The 19,010-nt window shown below is 35.5% G+C and overlaps 1 protein-coding gene across 4 annotated transcripts in view; it reads right to left on the bottom strand.

Moving 5' to 3' along the window:
- Positions 1 to 19,010, bottom strand: part of LOC149561457 (Transducin family protein / WD-40 repeat family protein) — a 175,252-nt gene that overhangs the window by 80,675 nt on the left and 75,567 nt on the right. For all 4 annotated transcript variants that reach the window (XM_089825160.1, XM_089825159.1, XM_089825161.1 and 1 more), the window contains 9 exons: positions 5,022 to 5,381; positions 4,731 to 4,923; positions 3,900 to 4,097; positions 3,517 to 3,738; positions 3,213 to 3,305; positions 2,891 to 3,105; positions 2,022 to 2,600; positions 1,760 to 1,840; positions 1,490 to 1,575 (listed from right to left, as the gene is read on the bottom strand). In XM_089825160.1, coding sequence (XP_089681286.1) covers positions 1,490 to 1,575; positions 1,760 to 1,840; positions 2,022 to 2,600; positions 2,891 to 3,105; positions 3,213 to 3,305; positions 3,517 to 3,738; positions 3,900 to 4,097; positions 4,731 to 4,923; positions 5,022 to 5,381 — 2,027 coding nt within the window. The remainder of the gene's footprint in view (positions 1 to 1,489; positions 1,576 to 1,759; positions 1,841 to 2,021; positions 2,601 to 2,890; positions 3,106 to 3,212; positions 3,306 to 3,516; positions 3,739 to 3,899; positions 4,098 to 4,730; positions 4,924 to 5,021; positions 5,382 to 19,010) is intronic.

Below are 19,010 nucleotides of genomic sequence, written 5' to 3'. Positions count from 1 at the left end.
CATTTTGTGCATAAACTATTGATCCTTTGACTGAGTGATAAATTATTTAGCATTTAACTCTGCATGTGTGTGTGTGTGTGTGTACATATATGCATATATCTATACACACACACACACACACACATATACTATTAATTCTTTACAGTTCTTTAGTTTTTTGGTGTGTGTGTGTGTGTGTGTACATATAATATATATATGGACATGTACCCAACCACATCCAAAACCACCCCGAAAAATCACATAGCCACATACAAATTTCTCATACCTGCATCTGCGTCCAAATTCAAACCAGTAACATATATATATATATATATATATTGATCCTTTGACACTGATTAATTATTTAGCGTTTAACTTTGCACTGGGCATTTGGAGCTGAAAATTAATAAATAAATAATACTATCAGTATCAGATGATTTCTGTACATTTCTTTAGTTTTTTGGTTATATAAATTTATAAAAAAGTTACACACACATACACAACTGCAATCCATAACCACCAAAAAATAATCACGTAGCCACAAAAAAAATTCCCATACTTGCATATGCATCCGGATTCAAACCAGTAACTTATATATATAGTAGAGCCAGATGCAACCATATTAGATTTATATGGATGGATAGATAGACTAAAAAATAACAGAAATTATATATAGTTTTTATTTTCAATTGTAATATATATAAATATATTAAAAATAAAAATATTTATTTATAATTTATGGTTTGTTAAGATTATAATATTGATAATAATGTAAAATAAGCAACTCAATAATACTTATAACAGCAGACGAGCATTAACAGTCTAATAATACATTATTGGGAATTCCTCCCTTCAAGACCAAGCAAACAAACAAAGTATTTATGGAATTTGTGATATAATCAATTTGTAGGTCTTTCACCCTCTAAGGGATATTTAACTGTGTGAATTGACAACAGGGCATTCAGAATCTATTTCATATTTGTCTACAACCTAGAACACCTCTGTACAGGAAAGAAGCAGTTCAAACTGGTCCCCTTGTGTCGACAAGTATGGGCCCCCAGGATGTATGTCAATGTGCCAAATAGGATCTTGGGAACGATTCCAATCAGACAAATGGCCAAATGCATTGTATGAGGGTGGCAGAAGGTCATTGTTCCAATCTTTCAATCCCACGGAGAATTGGCAGGATCAAACCCACAGTGAAACCAGGACCCTTGCAGACCCATACCAAAGCCAAAATTTCTGCAATACATCAGCCTAAATAAAACCACCCAGAAGCATTGGCTAGAACAAGTGCCTTTAATTCATTCTCTCATTCATACATGGTGAAAGATGAATAACAAACATTTTGATTTCAAAATTCAGCTGAATATAGAAAATGCACTAAAAGCACATGACAAAACAAATGGCAGTTGGTGGACAAAATCTATGCTGAATACATATCTAGACAGTTTGAAATCAGTTTACTCTCTAAAAGTGACTATAAACTCTTGAAAGCCAAGGAGATTACCAGAGCCAAAATGGTAGACAGGAATAACAACATGCTGTAAGGCTAAAATCAGTGCCCTCTCGTGATCCAAAACAGCCACCTCAAACCTTAAAACAACACAAATAAATGAATTAAATTTAAACCAATACTCAATTAGGGATTTCAATGGATGAATAAAAACACAATTGGTTTCAGCTAAGCCAGCTATTTCTAATCAGTAATTTCCTCCATTAGGTACAGAAACTTCACAACATAATCGCAAAAAGTTGCCATGCTGAAAATGGATAGTACCAGAGACGATCTGGCAATAGGAGAGCCTGCAAGGTAAGTGTGGCATTTGAACATGCAGTTACAACAAAGCAGACAACTGACCTGGATAAGAAATATAAAAATACCCATCAGCAACGTTGAATGCTATGGTATTAGTGTCCTACATACCTTGTAAAATCAAGGCCTGAACTAGAGAACATGATTGATGTTCATATAAATATAGAGAAATATCAAAGCAAGCAATTTAATGAATCAAATGACATTAAAATGTTGAAAAATGCACCTGGGGTCAGTTGCCTGCACCATGAAAGCTGTCACGGCTAAGTACCTCCAGTCATCTTGAGTCTTCTGCCCAATGATGGGCTTCAACTTTTCTCCACCACTTTCATCTTGCTCCGATGTATGCTCGATGAGAGCTTCTGGCATCACTGTTCTAGGGATTGTGCCATTTGTGGGACTCTGCTTTTCTCCACGTCTCAGGTTCTTGGGAAGTTTATGAAATCTTGGTTGCATGTATGTACTCAACCATTGGAAAGAAATCTTTTGGTTTCTCTCTGATGAATATTTTTCAAAATTTGATGTATATTCAGGGCCCACTTTATTAGATAGTTCATTCTCATAGCAGTCATCGCTTTCATTGACCCATTTCAGCTGCCAGCTTGTTAAAACTTGCTTGGCTCCAACAGATAGTAGCACCAATAAATTATCTTTGTTTCCCGTGCTGCAATTATGAATTGTATGACCTTCCAAGACTAAAGGATAAATCGTTGAGACGATTGTAACTGATCTTACTGCTGATCCACCCACATGTTCCCCGAGTAATAAGGATAGACTCAATTTGTTTATCTGCTTGGAGGAATACCTAAATAAAATTTCCAACATCCAGAAGATTGTATGTGTCCAAATAAGGAAAGGATTGCCATACATACCAATGCAAACACTCAACATTGCAGATAGAAACCTCATTATCAACAAATCTATGCAGACAAACTAGATTGAAATCTCTTACATATTAATAGTTACAACTTACATTATATATAATAATATTTAAAGACCTTTTACTGAATGTCATTCCACTCATCTGAATGTGCTATTTAACATGACAGGGGTCCCAAGATAAATAAAACCAACCAGTAAACAATAAAGGGTTACCTTGTTATGCGTACAGTTCCATCTTCACTCCCTGTAGCTATCCAGCTCATTTTCGGACAACCAAGATCATTCTGACCACAAAACAAGCTAGATGGCATGGGAATAAAATGAACCGAATGAATCTCTCTCCCATGAAACTGTGTGTGTAAAGATTGAGGAAAAAAAATTATTTGATCATCCGGAACCCAGTTTCTGAGCACATAAATTGTGTTATCCTAAAACAATTCAGAAGGGTTGTCAAGCTTGGTAATCCATAAACCTTTTTCTCAAAAGCATACGAAAACAATTAGACCTGAGGCAAAATGGCTAGGTCAAGGCAAACCTTTAAATAGGCAAAACAATTCTGAATTTCTGGCATCATTCCAATGAAATATGAATGAGGCCTTCTCCAGCCCCCACAAGGAACTCTTAAAAGCTGGCATACCAATTAAATTAGTTCCTTTTCCTGCTGGATGCCTAAGTATATATTGAGCACCATTCAAATCATTGCAATCTCTCAAGGAAACAAGGAAATCTATTTAGACATCATTTTATCCACTCCTAATATCATATTATTAATGCTTCTACATTGGGCTATCTAAGAAATAAAGAAGCTCAATCAGAAAAATCATGCCTGTAACAAATACCTCAGACTCGTTTGTTATGTCCCACAAAATAAAGTCTACAGATGTAAAACCTGCCGCAAAACTCCTTACAATCCCATCTCCCATGACATTTATGTAATTGAGGACAACTTCAACCATAGTAATTTCTGGTACATCTTTAATCCCAGTGAATATCAATTTATTTGAGTCTTGAGTGGTGTCATTATCAAATATATAGCTACAGATACATCCATCCTTACCTGTCTGGGACACACAAAAGAGTACATTGACAGAGAGGATAAGAGATGCACCAATTTAGAATACATGTCCAAATTACAATATCTTTCTTTGGTACTGTCACTCAGAATCTGGAAAAAAATGTTCTCAATGAGCATCCCAAAAATGAAAAATGCAGTTGGCCTTACCGAACAAATATGGATTTGATTTCCATTTGGTCTTGCAACTGAGATGCTAACCACACTAGATATGCCATGAGCTCCTTTAAATGAGCAATATGCTTGAAAGATTTCTTGTAAATTTGTGCCATTAGGAGAAAGTGCAAGCAATTCTGAGGGCAACTTAAATACAACAAGATTCCCTCTCTGATCACCACAAACAAGTAACTGCAACACAACCAGTTGTTGAAAGCAAAAAATAGTGAACCAGATTTCATTTTAGATGCAAACAATGTTTAATTATGTAAGGTAGATACCTCTAACCATTCTTACTTTAGTGTTTTAAAAATATCTGACTATGTATATGACTAGAAATTTACTATTAAGATTCTGGGGATAGATATGCAGACAGGAAAATCAGATTTGCCACAGTGAACTTTTGGGGAAGCCACAGACTTGATATAAGATTTTTAGGTATTTGTTGTTTATATCTTGTCTGTGCATGCATCATCTCTAAAAGAAATCTACATTCTGATAAGAAACCTAATCAATATATAGTGGACAACAGTTAGTTGAAATCTATTGTTGATCTATGTGTAACAGTTAGTTGAAATGTATTGTTGATGTATGTGTAACTCCCTCAACAAAGTTCAGAGTTTTAGGCAACACACAAGTGGAAAGCTAGAAAAAGGGGATGCAGAAAGTGCTCATTGAAAAGTGCTATGTAGTTCTTTGAAAACATATGAAGAATCCCAGTTGTTAAGAATTAGGATGTATCTAAGGAGCTGAAAATGTAAATACAGTAGAACCACCATATAATCCAAAGCCAGTAGAATTTGACATGGTTAACTTAACTAATACCTCATTCTCAAGATTTGCATCCATGCAAACAATACGTGCTGAGAAATTTGAGACAAATTCAGCTATTAAAGATGCCTGGGCCGCCTCTGGAGGATTCCCTTCAACCATTTCATGTGATTCAATTATTTCTCTAGATGGGTACCTCAACCTCCACAGTTTTACTCTTCCTTTGGGATCTGTTGTAAAAAGATGCCTACAAAGTGAAGAGTCCAACATATTACCTCAAAACTATTCTGTAGTATGACAGAGTACAAATGAAAACCCAGTAAGAAATTAAGGTTTATGGTTTACCTATTTCCCAAGGACTTACACCAGTAAATCCCTAAAAGTTGCCTTTGTTGTTCAGCAAACCATACGGAAGTGCTTGAAACTTCATGCTTAAGACTACCAGATATAAGTTGCACGACAGTCACTCTTCCTCTACCATCACCTATTGCAACCCAATCCTCTTGAAATTCTGGATATTTGGGAGACTTCAAGACAAGTAAATCCAAGCAAACAATGGGTGCCTTATCATCACTCTTGACTATAGTTGTCCACTTTTCCTCCCCGGGCACAGTCAAGTCAATGCAATATAGAAATCCATGGTTGGTCGCAACATAGAGACATCTTTCTTGAGCTAATTGTAAGCATCTCACATATTCACTCTTACTGCACCATCACAATACAGTTTTCAGTAATTTGATGAGAAAAATGAATAAGCTCTTAGAGCATAACCAAATGATTAAGAATTAATAAATATAGCTGTAATAACCCCAAAACCACACAGAAAAGAAGAAAACCTACGCGTTGCACTCAAGATAGGTCATTTTACCAACTTTCCAAAAATATTTCTTCATATGCTACTTTCACATTGTAAATTTGACCCGAAATATGAAGATGATCTGCTCAAAATGGTTATGCCCAAAACCTCACATAAAGAAAACCTTGTATTTTATAACTGAATAGTATATGATTTTTAAACTTGAAGATTAAATGCATATTCATAGCCACCATTTACAAGTCTACCTACAAAAATTCAATTTCCCTTTACTAAAAATGGATTAAATATATTTTTAAAATACATAATCATGAATAGTGTCTAAGGGGTTTAGCTTAGTTGGTTGAAGCAATGAGTTCTCACTGTGGAGACCCTGGTTCAAATTCCAAAAGGGACATCTTTGTGAAATTCTAAGTAATGGCTCTTGGTCTTCCATTGGCTGTATTTGTCTCATTGTAAAAGGCAGATTCTAAGTTGTGACTCATGGTCTTCTTATTGTTGTTGCTAGTGCAGCTGCTCATAAGGAGCTTATATTCGTCTTAGTTTGATGATTGAATAAGCTTGTAATGCTCTCATGTTGTTCCTCGAATGAGCAAAAGGTTTGTAAATGATCTATAATATAGAAAAAAATGCAAATAGTTTAAGAGATGATGATTTATTGTGGACAGCATGTCAATTCTTTATGACCAACTAGATTCGATTTCCTTAAGGAAACAGTGTAAGATTTAACGTACCCTATCCAATGTTCTAAATGGGTTTACCATTAGATAAACATTGCACGTGAAACCATAACAAATACAGGAGCAGAATGGAATGAGAAGAAATCGCATTGGCAAATGAGGATGGCAGCTAGGGAGATTAGCCATGAAACAACCTTGGATCTACTGAGATATAATAATATTTGGGCCATTTGCAAAGGAAACCTTCAAACTAAAAAACTATGCACTTTTTCAGAATGTTTTTGGACAAAAAAATAAGACATCTGTGTGGACAATGATAAACTTTGGTCCGCTACTTCTATTGCCCAAAATCAAAAAACAAAATATACAAAAGAAGTCATTTTTAAACTGCATTTTTAGTGACATTTATTTGAAATTTTCATAAATCGATTTTTTCAGTTTTCCACTGAAGTATTTTGTTTCTTTTTGAACTTTTTGCTTCTTCTTTTCTACAAACACAGCTCAAATGATTTGGACAAATTTTAGTACTGGCTGGCCCATCCCTATTCTTAGCATCTATCTCTTACACTCAATGCACGTAGGTAATCAAGCAATATAAACACCAACCATAGAATTTAAACAGTAGTATTCTTCCATTGAATTTCATGCACCCATTGGATGTATACTCACTAATGTATAAGACAGGATAGTAGTAGGCAGAAATTTGTGTACTGTAAGCCAAGGTATATATAATTATAAAAAGAATAAACTGTTGGATAACTAAAGGAGTAGACCTGTTAGAATATTTGTATCATTGAAGTCAAAATATAATTAGACATATGCAGAATTATAAGAGAAACAGAAATTAATTGGCAATGAAGTGCTATTCACCAGGTCAAAATTAAGTATGATAATTTGTTGTAAACTCAGCTTGTAATAATATTCACTATTTGCAGAAGGCTGTAGTCATCAAATGCACTATACAATCATACTGCTTTACCTTGGCATGAATTGAAACAAAATTGTCGAGAAGACCGACTGCCAGAAGTTGAGTATTAAAGCTTATGGGAAGTCAGGCTAGACAAGAGAAGAATGGAATGATGTGATGTCATGAGTTGATATTGCTTCGTTTTGGAAACATTGGCAACACTACAAGAAAAAAATTATCGCTGTTGTTGCTAATGCATCTGCATCAAAATTCTTCCACTATTTGTATACTCTTTGTGAATCGTTGTTTGTAATCTAAGTGGCTGAATCAGGTATGGAAATGGGTACAGGTATGTGGGTGCGGAATCCTGGTACGGCAAAAATATTTTTAGTTTGGGTACGTCCATGTGTGTGTGTGTGTCCGCTGCTAAAAAAATACCAATACCAATGTTACATCCCAAATTTTGGCTCAAATTAAAAATGTCATATAACCATTGAGGTTTCATGTGAAGTCAGTTGGCAGGTAAAATTAGTTATGATCATGTGAAATGGTAAGATGGTTAGTCGTTATAATTTCTTATGAAGATGGCACGTTCGTTGATCGTTATAATGTTATTTTAATGTTACCTTGAAATTTTGGAAAGTTGGTTATTCAGTATTAATTCATGGGAAGTGATATAGTGGTAACCAGTTATGATGGTTTATGAATAATCACTTGTTACAGTAATTGTGATTATATTGAAGAATATGATATTATTGTGGAGAACTGTTTTCCTTGTAGGAGCACATTGAAAGAGGGAAGCATTGCTAGAAAGGAATTTGGCATGAGGGCACCACCTACCATTGAGCCAACAAGTAGGAGTCTTGACTACCATGGCTAAGGGATGAAACAGGTAGACAAACAAGAATGTACAAAGGGCGACAATGAGCTAACCAGCAACTTTATTACATTAAATATATATATATATAGATAAAAGATTACCTTCATTATATGGATGATGTCAATATATCTTGCAATTTCTATTGTGTCTTAATATAATAATACCATATCTGTACTCATACTTGTGTGGGTATAAAACATGTACCTATGTGTGTGTGTATGTCTGTGTAATCTCTAATAAAGTGTATGCATAGGTATGCACACACACACACACACACACATATATGTTAGACTACACATATAAGCATGAGGGACGATATTATTATATCAATGAATGAGTTTAAATTATTGTTGCTATCCTTATTCTTTCACCTTGGTGATAGCTTTATTGATTTTGCCTTGAGCGACCACCTTGCATATTTCTATTATTCCATCGGACTTTATATTTCAGTAATGACTCATCATAAATTATTCATATTTTGAACTGATGGCCTTGTGAGTGCCCCGCCACCTCAAAACTTCTTGCATAACAGAGCGTGCACGCAGGAGCTTTTCTTGGATATCTATGCTAACCTGCGGTGAGGGAATATTATCATTGCTTTTCACCTCTTCGGTCTGCAACAATCAAGTTTCATTTGTAACGAGAACCATTCTTGTTTTGCCATAGTTTATGATTCTATCTAAACCCAGTGAGTGATCATCACGATTCTCTAAGAGAGTCATGTACAAGACTAGATATCTAGCATCCATTACGACTATACCATAAGTTTGAATTGCACCTACTCAATTCTACCTGGTTATTTTTGCAAGTCAAACTATACCTCTAACCAAGTCATGCATTATAATCCGAATTTCTTTGCATCTTTCCCAAATTATGCATTTGAATTAATCGGTTCCCTATCAAGGAATGGTTCATTATTCTTCATAGTCCAGAATTTGAAATGTTTTTCAGCTTACCTATTCCTTTGGTTGTTCCTTCTAGAACTGATATAATTGAGTAGCCATAATAGAAAGATGTGTTTATCGAATAAGATTTTGCAATCGTAATAAATCTCTATCAAAAGTGCTAGCTCGTACAGGGGTATTGTCAATATACCCTTTGAGATGAGTGCAACACCTGCATGATAATGGATTATTCTTAAAGGAATTATATTTCTCATTGTAATGGCACAGACCAATTTAGGCATAACAAGATGGCAATGTTATATACAAAACCAAATACCACTTAAGGAATCACCCAATAATTCATCCATGAGGACCAGCATGGTTAAGATGAAGAGTGAGAATAGAAATATCCCTGCATGATAAGAGAAAGAACAATCATTAACAAATAAGGAAGTAATAAAAAGAGTTTTACCTTGAGTCAACTCATGGTAGTCCAATGAATAGATCTTGTTGTCAAGATGAATGGGGGGGTTGGATCTCTGACATTAGGATGTTTAGTGGCTGGACAGTAGTGTCCTAGGCCTAATCCCAAGGTAGGGAGGGCCTTTCTAGGTTAAGATTGTGTGGCAATACTTAAGGGTCAATGGTTGGGAGGTTAAGCCCTTGGTAATGCTTCTCCTCTCCACCAGACACCAAGACTTGCACAAGATAGAGATAAGATATGCATTCAATTTGTAGATTTCAAGTTGAAGATATGTTAGATGGTTAATATCGTTTAATCAGTTATTTACTTTCCAGTCATTCGGATTATAGCCATTGGTTCTCTTTTATCTAAAAATGTGTGGTGTGAATATGTCTTCCTGTGATTATGAAAAGTAAGGTATCCTTATTAGTAATAAAGATCTCACTTCCATTAAGTAACGGTTGGTTACGATGGCAGTTATATTCACCATATTTGTTGAATGAATACTCCTCCAATTGTTAGTTAAGACATTGTAGTTAAGTTGGTTATAGCCGTTAACCTCTTTCATATGAACATGTAATATAGTTGTTATAACTATCTTTCCTTGCTCATGAATATGAAATGTAACTGTCTCAATGATATGATAGTTGTTAGCTAAGGCCCGAAAAAAGGGGTTGCTACAACCAATACATGTATATGGCAGGTTATTATAAATATATGTACTACTAAAAGTAAAAATCAAATTAAGTTTAGAATTCTGATGCAAGAGCATCCTGGGTTGCCTTGTTATCCTGCTCATTTTTGTTCATTCTGCATGTTGGTGCCGAGTTACTGTAGCACTTGGTGCCGAGTTACGGTGTCGAGTGTTAACATTTGGACATGATTTCTGCAAGCCGACTTGCAGGATTTATTTCGATCGCGATATTTATGTTAAGATTTTTTCTTGGGATATGTCCAGACCGTTGTTGGGTCGGCCTTCCTCTTATATAATGTTCTAGAATGATCTGTAAGTCGTTTTGGCAAGTATATATAGAGTGTTTAGGCTTAGAGTTAGAGCAGTTTGTGTAGAGGATTGCAGAGCAGAACTGGAAAGTGTGAATTTGTTGTTGGATCTTTGAATGTGAATGTATTTGTATTTAGCCATAACCCAGAAGGCCTTACAGCTGGGCATGTGTGAAGATATTTTGATGAATCAATAAAAGTATTTCACTCTTCTTCCTCATTTGGTTGTTCTTTGCATTTGCTTCCGTTGTGTTAACTCTTGCAAGGTGGTTTGGATAGCTAGGTGAGCCTTTGGCCCTAATTAATCATCCTTTACCTGCGTCAGGTGGTATTGGAGCTTGAGGTTCATCCTTGTGGAGATTAGATCGTGTAGAACCCTGATTCGAATTTGGTTGTAGGGTGGTAGATCTGCAAATTTGACCTATAACTTGCAGAGGGTCAAGATCTTGCAGGAACCTAATTTATAAAGATGGTTCGTGGTAGAGGAAATGTTGATAATGTCATATTGGATCAGTTGAGACAAATTGCAGCCATATTAGATGCTGTGGAGACAGCCCAGAGGAGAGGAGCACATCTTGATGATGTAAGTGATGATGAAGCAGCAGCACCAAACCATAATCCAGAACTTGAAGAAGATCAAGATGGGGAAAGATTGTTGCGAGTGTTGTCTAGGGCAAATTCAAAGCCTACTATAGAAGTTGTTCCTTATGATGGAAAATTGGATACCAATGCTCTGTTAGATTGGATCTCAGATATGGAGAAGTTCTTTGAATATGAAAACACTCCTGATAATAGAAAGGTGAAGATTGCAGTCACTAGGTTGAAAGGTCATGCATCACTATGGTGAGAGCACTTGCAAACTAATAGACAAAGGAGAGGAAAGGAGAAGATAAGAACTTGGTCAAAGATGGTGAACAAGGTAAAGAACAAAATCCTTCCTGCTGATTACCAAGTTAGCTTGTTGAGAAAGATGCAAAATTTGAAACAAAAGGACATGACTGTGAAAGAGTATACAGAGGAATTCGATAGATTGGATATTAGATCTAGACATATGGATGATGATGTTGAGAAAATTGCAAGGTACATAAATGGATTGAGATCTGAAATTCAAGATGAAATAAGTTTTGTGAAGTTGGAAAGTGTAGAAGAAGCATATCAATATGCCTTGAAAGCCGAGGAGATCTTGACAAAGAAGCATGAACAAAGACAAAGAGGTAGAGGTTGTAGATTCTAGAAAGGTAGAGGTAGATCTTATGGTGAAGGTGGCAGATCTGAAAGTTTTGTACAGGATAAAGGCAAATCTGAATGGAAGAATGATGACAAAGGCAAGACTGAATGGAAAAGTGGTAATTCTTACTGAGGAGGTACTAATTCTTACCGAGGAAGAGGTAATTCTTATTCTAGAGGTGGAATTCATGGGAATTGTTTCAGATGTGGTAAAGAGGGACATAGATTTTTTAATGTAGATCCTCTGAAAGTGGGCAAGGTAACAGAAATGTTGTGATTCAAGGAGATGATGAGGCTTCACCAAGTGGACCTAAGGCTAGAGAAAATCTAATGGTGAGAAGAACCTTATGTAATAAGGGAAGTGATGAGTAACCTGTTTTAAGAAGTATTTTCAAGACAAGATGTAAGATGGCTAGAAAATGCTGCAAAGTAATCATTGATAGTAAAAGTTCTACAAATTTGGGATCAAAAGAGCTAGTTACAAAGTTGCAATTGCAGAGGCTAAAGCATCCTAAACCCTATCATGTTTCATGGACCAAAGATGAGCATAAGATATTGGTAAGTGAGCAATGCCTTGTGAAGTTCAAGATCGAACATTACTTTGATGAAGTTTTGTGTGATATTATGCCTATGGATTGTTGTCATATTTTGTTGGGTAGAGCTTGGCAATATGATAGATATGCTATGCATGATGGAAGATTGAATCAATATACTCTTTGGGTGAATGGGAAGAAACAAATATTGCTGCCTTTAATTGAAAGTCCAGATGAGGTTAATTGTACTGCTATAAAAATTTGCATGGTTAATGGGAAACAATTTGAAAAGGAAATGAAAAAGAATCAAGTTTGTCTTGCTATGACTCCAAAGAAACCAAGTTGTGTCAATAGTAGCCAAGTGCCAAAAAACAGTGCTAACCAAGTACCAGTTAGTGGTGACCAAGTGACAACTGGTAGTACTGACCGAGTACCAGAAGAAATTGTTGAATTGCTAAATGAGTATAAAGAGATTGTTGTAGAGGATATACCTAATGGTTTACCTCCAATGAGAAGTATAAGTCATTGTATGGATCTAATTCCTGGAGGTAGTTTGTCAAACAAAGCACCATATAAATTGACACTTACAGAGAATGAAGAACTTAATAAACAAGTGCATGAGTTGTTGTAGAAAGGCCTGATCAAAGAAAGCTTGAGTCCATGTGCTGTACCTGTTGTATTAGCACCTAAAAAGAATGGAGAATGGAGAATGTGTACTGATTCCAGAGCTATTAACAAAATAACAGTGAAATATAGATTTCCTATGTCAAGGATGGATGACATAATGAATTGTTTGAGTGGAGCAAAGTATTTTACCAAGATTGATTTGAAGAGTGGTTATCATCATATCAGAATTAGAGAAGGTGATGAATGGAAGACTGCTTTCAAGAAAAAAGATGGTTTGTATGAATGGTTGGTTATGCCTTTTGGTTTGACTAATGCACCTAGTACTTTCATGAGGTTGATGAATGAAGTTTTGAAAAGATTTTTGGGTAAGTTTGTAATTGTTTATTTGGGTGATATTCTGATATTCAGTAAGACTAAGGAAGAACATCTTGAGCATATTAGATAAGTATTGCAGAGGTTGAAAGAGGAGAAGTTGTTGATTAATCTGAAAAAGTGTTCTTTTATGCAAGAGGAGATTGTGTATTTGGGATTTGTGATTTCAACTGATGGATTGAAGATGGATACTGAGAAGGTTAAAGCAATTTTGGAATGGCCTACACCTGAGAATGTGGGTGGGGTAAGATCATTTCATGGTTTGGCTAGTTTTTACGAAAAATTCATAAAGAATTTTAGTGTTGTTTGTAATGCTATGACTGAAACAATGAATGGAGATAAAAAGGAATTCAAGTGGACACATGGAGCTGATAAGAGTTTTGAGACTTTGAAACAAAAGGTTGTTGAATTACCTATATTGGCTTTGTGGTTGTTGAATTACCTGTATTGGCTTTGCCTGATTTCAACAAAGTATTTCAAGTTGAATGTGATGCAAGTGGTAATGCAACGGAGTTGTATTAAGTCAAGAAGGTAAACCCATTGCTTTCTTTAGTGAAAAGTTGAATGATGCCAAAAGGAAGTATTCTGTGTATGATCAAGAATTTTATGCTATTATTCAAGCATTGAAGAAGTGGAGACATTATTTGATTCCTAAGGTGTTTGTGTTGTATATTGATCATAAAGCTTTACAATACTTGGGAAGTCAACATAAATTGAATCAAAAACATATGAAGTGGGTTAAGTACTTGCAGAGTTTCACATTTGTTATTAACCATAAGAGTGGAGTTACTAACAAAGGTGCTGATGCATTGAGTAGAAGATGTTCTTTGTTGACTAAAATGAAGGTTGAAGTTCTTGGTTTTGATGAAATGAAAGAGTTGTCTGATGGTGATCCTGATTTTTCTGAGGCGTGGAGAGAATGCAGAGCACCAAATCTGACAAATCACATAAGTATGATGAGTATTTCATTTTAAAAGTTATGTTGTTCAAAAGCATTCAGTTGTGTATTCCTAGAAGTTCTATGAGGTTGAATCCGATTAAGGAAAAGCATAGTGGTGGATTGGCTAGACATTTTAGAATTGATAAGACATGGAGTTTGCTGAAAGAGAAGTATTATTGGCCACAAATGTATAAGGATGTTCAGAAATTTGCAAAGAATTGTGGAGTTTGTCAAATTGCAAAAGGAGTAAATCGAAATAATGGTTTGTAAACACCTATTACTGTTCTTGAGAAACCTTGGAGTGACATCAGTATGGATTTTGTTCTTGGATTACCTAAGACAATGAAAGGGGTATGATTCCATATTTGTTATAGTGGACAAATTTTCTAAGATGGCTCATTTCATACCATGTAAGAAGACATCAGATGTTGAGCATGTTGCTGAACTTTTCTTTAAAGAGATTGTGAGATTGCATGGATTACCAAGAAGTATTATTTCTGATAGAGATAGTAAGTTTGTTGGTTATTTTTGGAAGACTTTGTGAAAGAAGATGGGTACTGAGTTGAAGTTTAGTTCTACATTCCATCTATAGACAGATGGACAGACAGAGGTTGTGAATAGAAGCTTGGGTAATTTGTTGAGATGTTTAGTTGGAGATAAGCCAAGTAATTTGGAAGTAGTGTTGGCACAAGCTGAGTTTGCATATAACAATTCTGTGAATAGGAGTACAAGGAAAACACCTTTTGAGATTGTTATTGGAATGCAGCCTAGAGGTATATCAGATTTGAGAGATGTTGCTGGTGAAGAAAAGAGAAGCGTTGTAGGCGAAGAATTTGTTGATTTTATGGAGTTTCTACATAAGGAAATGAAGTTGAGGTTGGAACAAAGTAATTAGAAATAAAAGGATAATGCTGATAAGTCTAGAAGACATCATGATTTTGAAGTTAGTGATGACGTAATGGTTCATTTAAAGAAAGAAAGATTTCCTGTTGGAACATATAGAAAATTGAAGATAAAGAAATTTGGACCTTGTAAGATTTTGAAGAAGTTTGACAATAGTAATACTTATGAAGTCGAGTTACCTGATGACATGGATATATCTTCTATATTCAATATTGCTGATTTGTATAAGTATCATGAGTCAGATGATGAAGTTGTTGTATTAGAAGATTATCCTAAGAAGCCGATTGAAGAAGTTGAACAGATATTAGATCAGAGAGTTGGCAAGAGCACAAGAAGAAAAGATTACTATGAATATTTGGTGAAGTGGAAGAATAGGCCCATTGAAGATGCTTCATGGATTTCTCAATCTGAGTTGGATTCAACTTAGATTGCGACATCTCAATGATTCAAGAGAATCATTTCTTTCAACCCCGGTTGTCTAATGCAAGAGCATCTTGGGTTGCCTTGTTATCCTACTCATTTTTGTTCATTTTGCATGTTGATGCTGAGTTACTATAGCACTTAGTTGGTGCCGAGTTAATGTAGCACTTAGTTGGTGTTGAGTTACTGTAGCACCTAGTACCGAGTTACTGTAGCACTTGGTGTCGAGTTACTATAGCACTTGGTGCCAAGTTACTGTAGCACTTAGTAGGTACCAAGTTACTGTATGTGTCAAGTGTCAGCATTTGGACGTGATTTCTGTGAGCCGACTTGCGGAATTTATTCGATTGCGAAATTTATGTTAAGATCTTTTCTTGAGATATGTCGAGACCGTTGTTGGGTCGGCCTTCCTCTTATGTAATGTTCTATAATGATTTGTACGTCGTTTTGGCAAGTATGTATAGAGTATTTAGGCTTAGAGTTAGGGCAATTTTTGTAGAGGATTGCAGAGCAGAACTGGAAAATGTGAATTTGTTGTTGGATCTTTGAATGTGAATGTATTTGTATTTGGTCGTAACCCAGAAGGCCTTATAGCTAGGCACGTATGAAGATATTTTAATGAATCAATAGAAGTATTTCACTCTTCTTCCTCCTTTGGTTGTTCTTTGTGTTTGCTTTCATTGTGTTAACTCTTGCAAGGTGGTTTGGATAGTTGGGTGAGCCTTTGGCCCTAGTTATTCATCCTTTCCTTGCATCAAATTCACATACCAATACATATGCTAGCAGCTAAACAAAAACATTACATTTAAATTGAAATTTAGCTTTTAATATCAAAAAGATTGAACTAGTTTCATGATATATAGTCAATGTTTAAAATAGAAATAATACTAGAAATCAATTATCAGCTCACTAATCAAAACCATATGGGTCATCATCAATCTAAGATTGTCATCAACATTGACATTAGATGATTGAACCCTATTGTTACTTGAGCTAAAAGATGACGGCTACTTGACTCCTCCATTGTTGAAGTTTGTGCTGCAATAGAAAGATCCAAGTCAATATGCTCTGGTTCTACATCCCACAACTTTGTTGGCCCTTCCTTATACTCTTCATTTTTGTGAGTAAGAAGGTGCAATTTGAATGTACATAGACTAAATCCTCAGCTTTGTCGAATGCCAACCGATTGCCCTTCAATAAATGGATGAAGGAGAATGTACTCCAATATCATTCAGCTGAAGATGAACTAGCAACCTATTGAAGCAAAGGAAGATCTCAATGGATTCCCTAGAATTTTAGTAAATCAAATGAGTTTGTTAATTTCAAAATGACAACCAGACTAAGAGAGTGTATACAAATTCAAAAACTTGTGATAAAACTTTGGTTGCGAGAATTTGGAGGTGCAGTGATTTGTAATCATTGAGGTAACACCATCCTTCATATACTTGTCACGAACAGCAATGGGATTATGACCAATGGATGATGCAAAATCAGAAAATTCGCCTATAACTACATCTTCCATTTCAGTATCAAGGAAGAGTTTAGTAACAATTTTCCTAAACCCTTCACCTACTTTTGTATCATGATATGGTGGCCTACGGCATAGCAAGAATCTCTTCACTATAAAATTTGGGCTCAATGAGAAGGGAAGAAGATGGAGTGGGCTGGTCATTTTGTTCCATTGCTCAACACCTATTGATTGCGCCTCTTTGAAGAAGCTTTCTTCAGGGTCTTGTTCTTTTGGATTTATGATGGATCTCTATATTCTCAATCATTGGGTCTATTTCATCATAAACCACCCCCAAGCATGGCTTAACCTTGTCAATAAAGTGTATCATACCTAGAATGGGCTTCGTGAAACTAACAAGATATTATGCACGATCCCACCAAGTGTCATCCAAAATCCTTTGCTTGACATTTGTTATCCTCTCAGTGCTAAACTGCCTCCTATATGTTCCATTGTTGGTTGATCACCATAGTAGAAAGTGTCTCTCGAACATTTACAAGCTATCTCCAGACAATTGTAGTTGATGTGAATCTAGTCTCAGCAACCTATTTGAGAATTTAAAAAATTAAGAGATTAAAAATAAAGAATATATATATATATATATATATATGAATATATGTATATGAATATATGTGTATGTATATGTATATGTATTTGCATATATATACATGCATATAAATCATAGTAACGAGAATCGCCCATCGTCGATTTCTGGGCCATGAATCGCCTGAATCGCCGATTCAGGTGATTCATGTAAAAATCGCCAAAATCACCTTTAAAAATCGGGTATGAATCACCCACGGCATGTAAAAAGGGAAGTTGAAATTTAAAAAAAAATCACTTGTTTTTTTCACTTTGTTTTTGACCTATTCTCTTTGTTATAACCCTAAAGGGCCTTCTATTTGTTAAGCATGAGTAGAAGAGAGGAAAAGTGAGAGAGAAGAAGAGAAAAGAAAAGCCATAGGTTTCCAACCGGCAAGAAGGAAGAGGAAAAATAAAAATAAAAATAAAAAAAAGGAAGAGCACCAAAGAGATCAGCAGGCCATTTGGGGAGCCCATCAATTGCTTTGGGAGCATTAAGGAGCTAATATCAACACTCCTCAACTCATTTGCAAGAGGTAAGTGCTTATTTTTTTCTTGCATATTAGTGTATTATGCATTTTTTGTTAAATTTCTATAATTTTCAAGAATTTTAGTGTAAATCTTGAATGTTCTTTATTTTTACTAAGTTGCAAGCTAGGGTTTGTTGTTTTCTAATTTTTATTAGCTTCAAACTTTGATATTTTACATTAAAAAAATTATTGCAGCAACCTTTGCTCTCATTTTTCGCAAATTCCAATGGGTAAAAAAGATGAATGTTGGAAATATAATGAAGAGTTTCCTGGAAGAACCAAATATCAAACAAAATGCATGTTTTGTAAAGAAAAAATAACTTCCAGGGGTATTTATAGATTGAAATTTCACATTGCTGCTATACCTGGACACGATGTTATAGTTTGCACTCACCAAACTCCTGAGGCAAAACGCACTTGATTAATGGCATTAGAAAAAATTGAAAAAGACAAAGCAAATAGGAAAATGCAAGTTGAAGGGTTAAGGGGTATTGGCTCCCATGTTCCCGCATCCACATCTGCATTTGCATCAGCTTCCACATCCGTAGGTTGTGTTGGAGAGGGTTCTTCTAAGCCTCCTTTTTATCCTAGTTCTTCTGCTCGTGCTAGTGCTAGTGCTAGTTGGTCACATACTGAGACAGAGTCCCACACCAACCTATTGCAGCCTAGAGTGCGGAAAAACAGAATAGATAGTTACTTTGTGCCCCGCACTACTCCTGGTTCCCAACCCACGCTTGAGGGCATGGGTTTGAACAAGAAGATTCACGATGCTGCCAGAAAAGGAAATATGCAAATTTTGGTACTTTTGCAACATTCCATTTATTGCAGCCAGGTAATTGATTCTTTTTTCTTTGTTTTCTTTAAAGTTAAAATTAAAAGTAAAAGTAAAACTTTAATTATATCTACTTGTTTTATAATTTGAGTCTTTGACATCTAAACTTTTATTTGTGACAGGGCTCCTTATTGGCAGAATATGATGGATGCGGTTGCTATTTGTGGTCCGGGGTTTAAAGCCCCAACTAAGGCTGAGTTGAGCGGATACCTCCTGGATGAGATGGTAGAG

This window comes from Cupressus sempervirens, chromosome 4 (genome assembly GCF_028749045.1).
Source record: "Cupressus sempervirens isolate cs-2001-9-10 chromosome 4, ASM2874904v1, whole genome shotgun sequence".
NCBI lineage: Eukaryota > Viridiplantae > Streptophyta > Pinopsida > Cupressales > Cupressaceae > Cupressus > Cupressus sempervirens.
The sequence above is the reverse complement of the archived record's forward strand: the minus strand, read 5'-3'. Positions and strand labels throughout refer to the sequence as shown.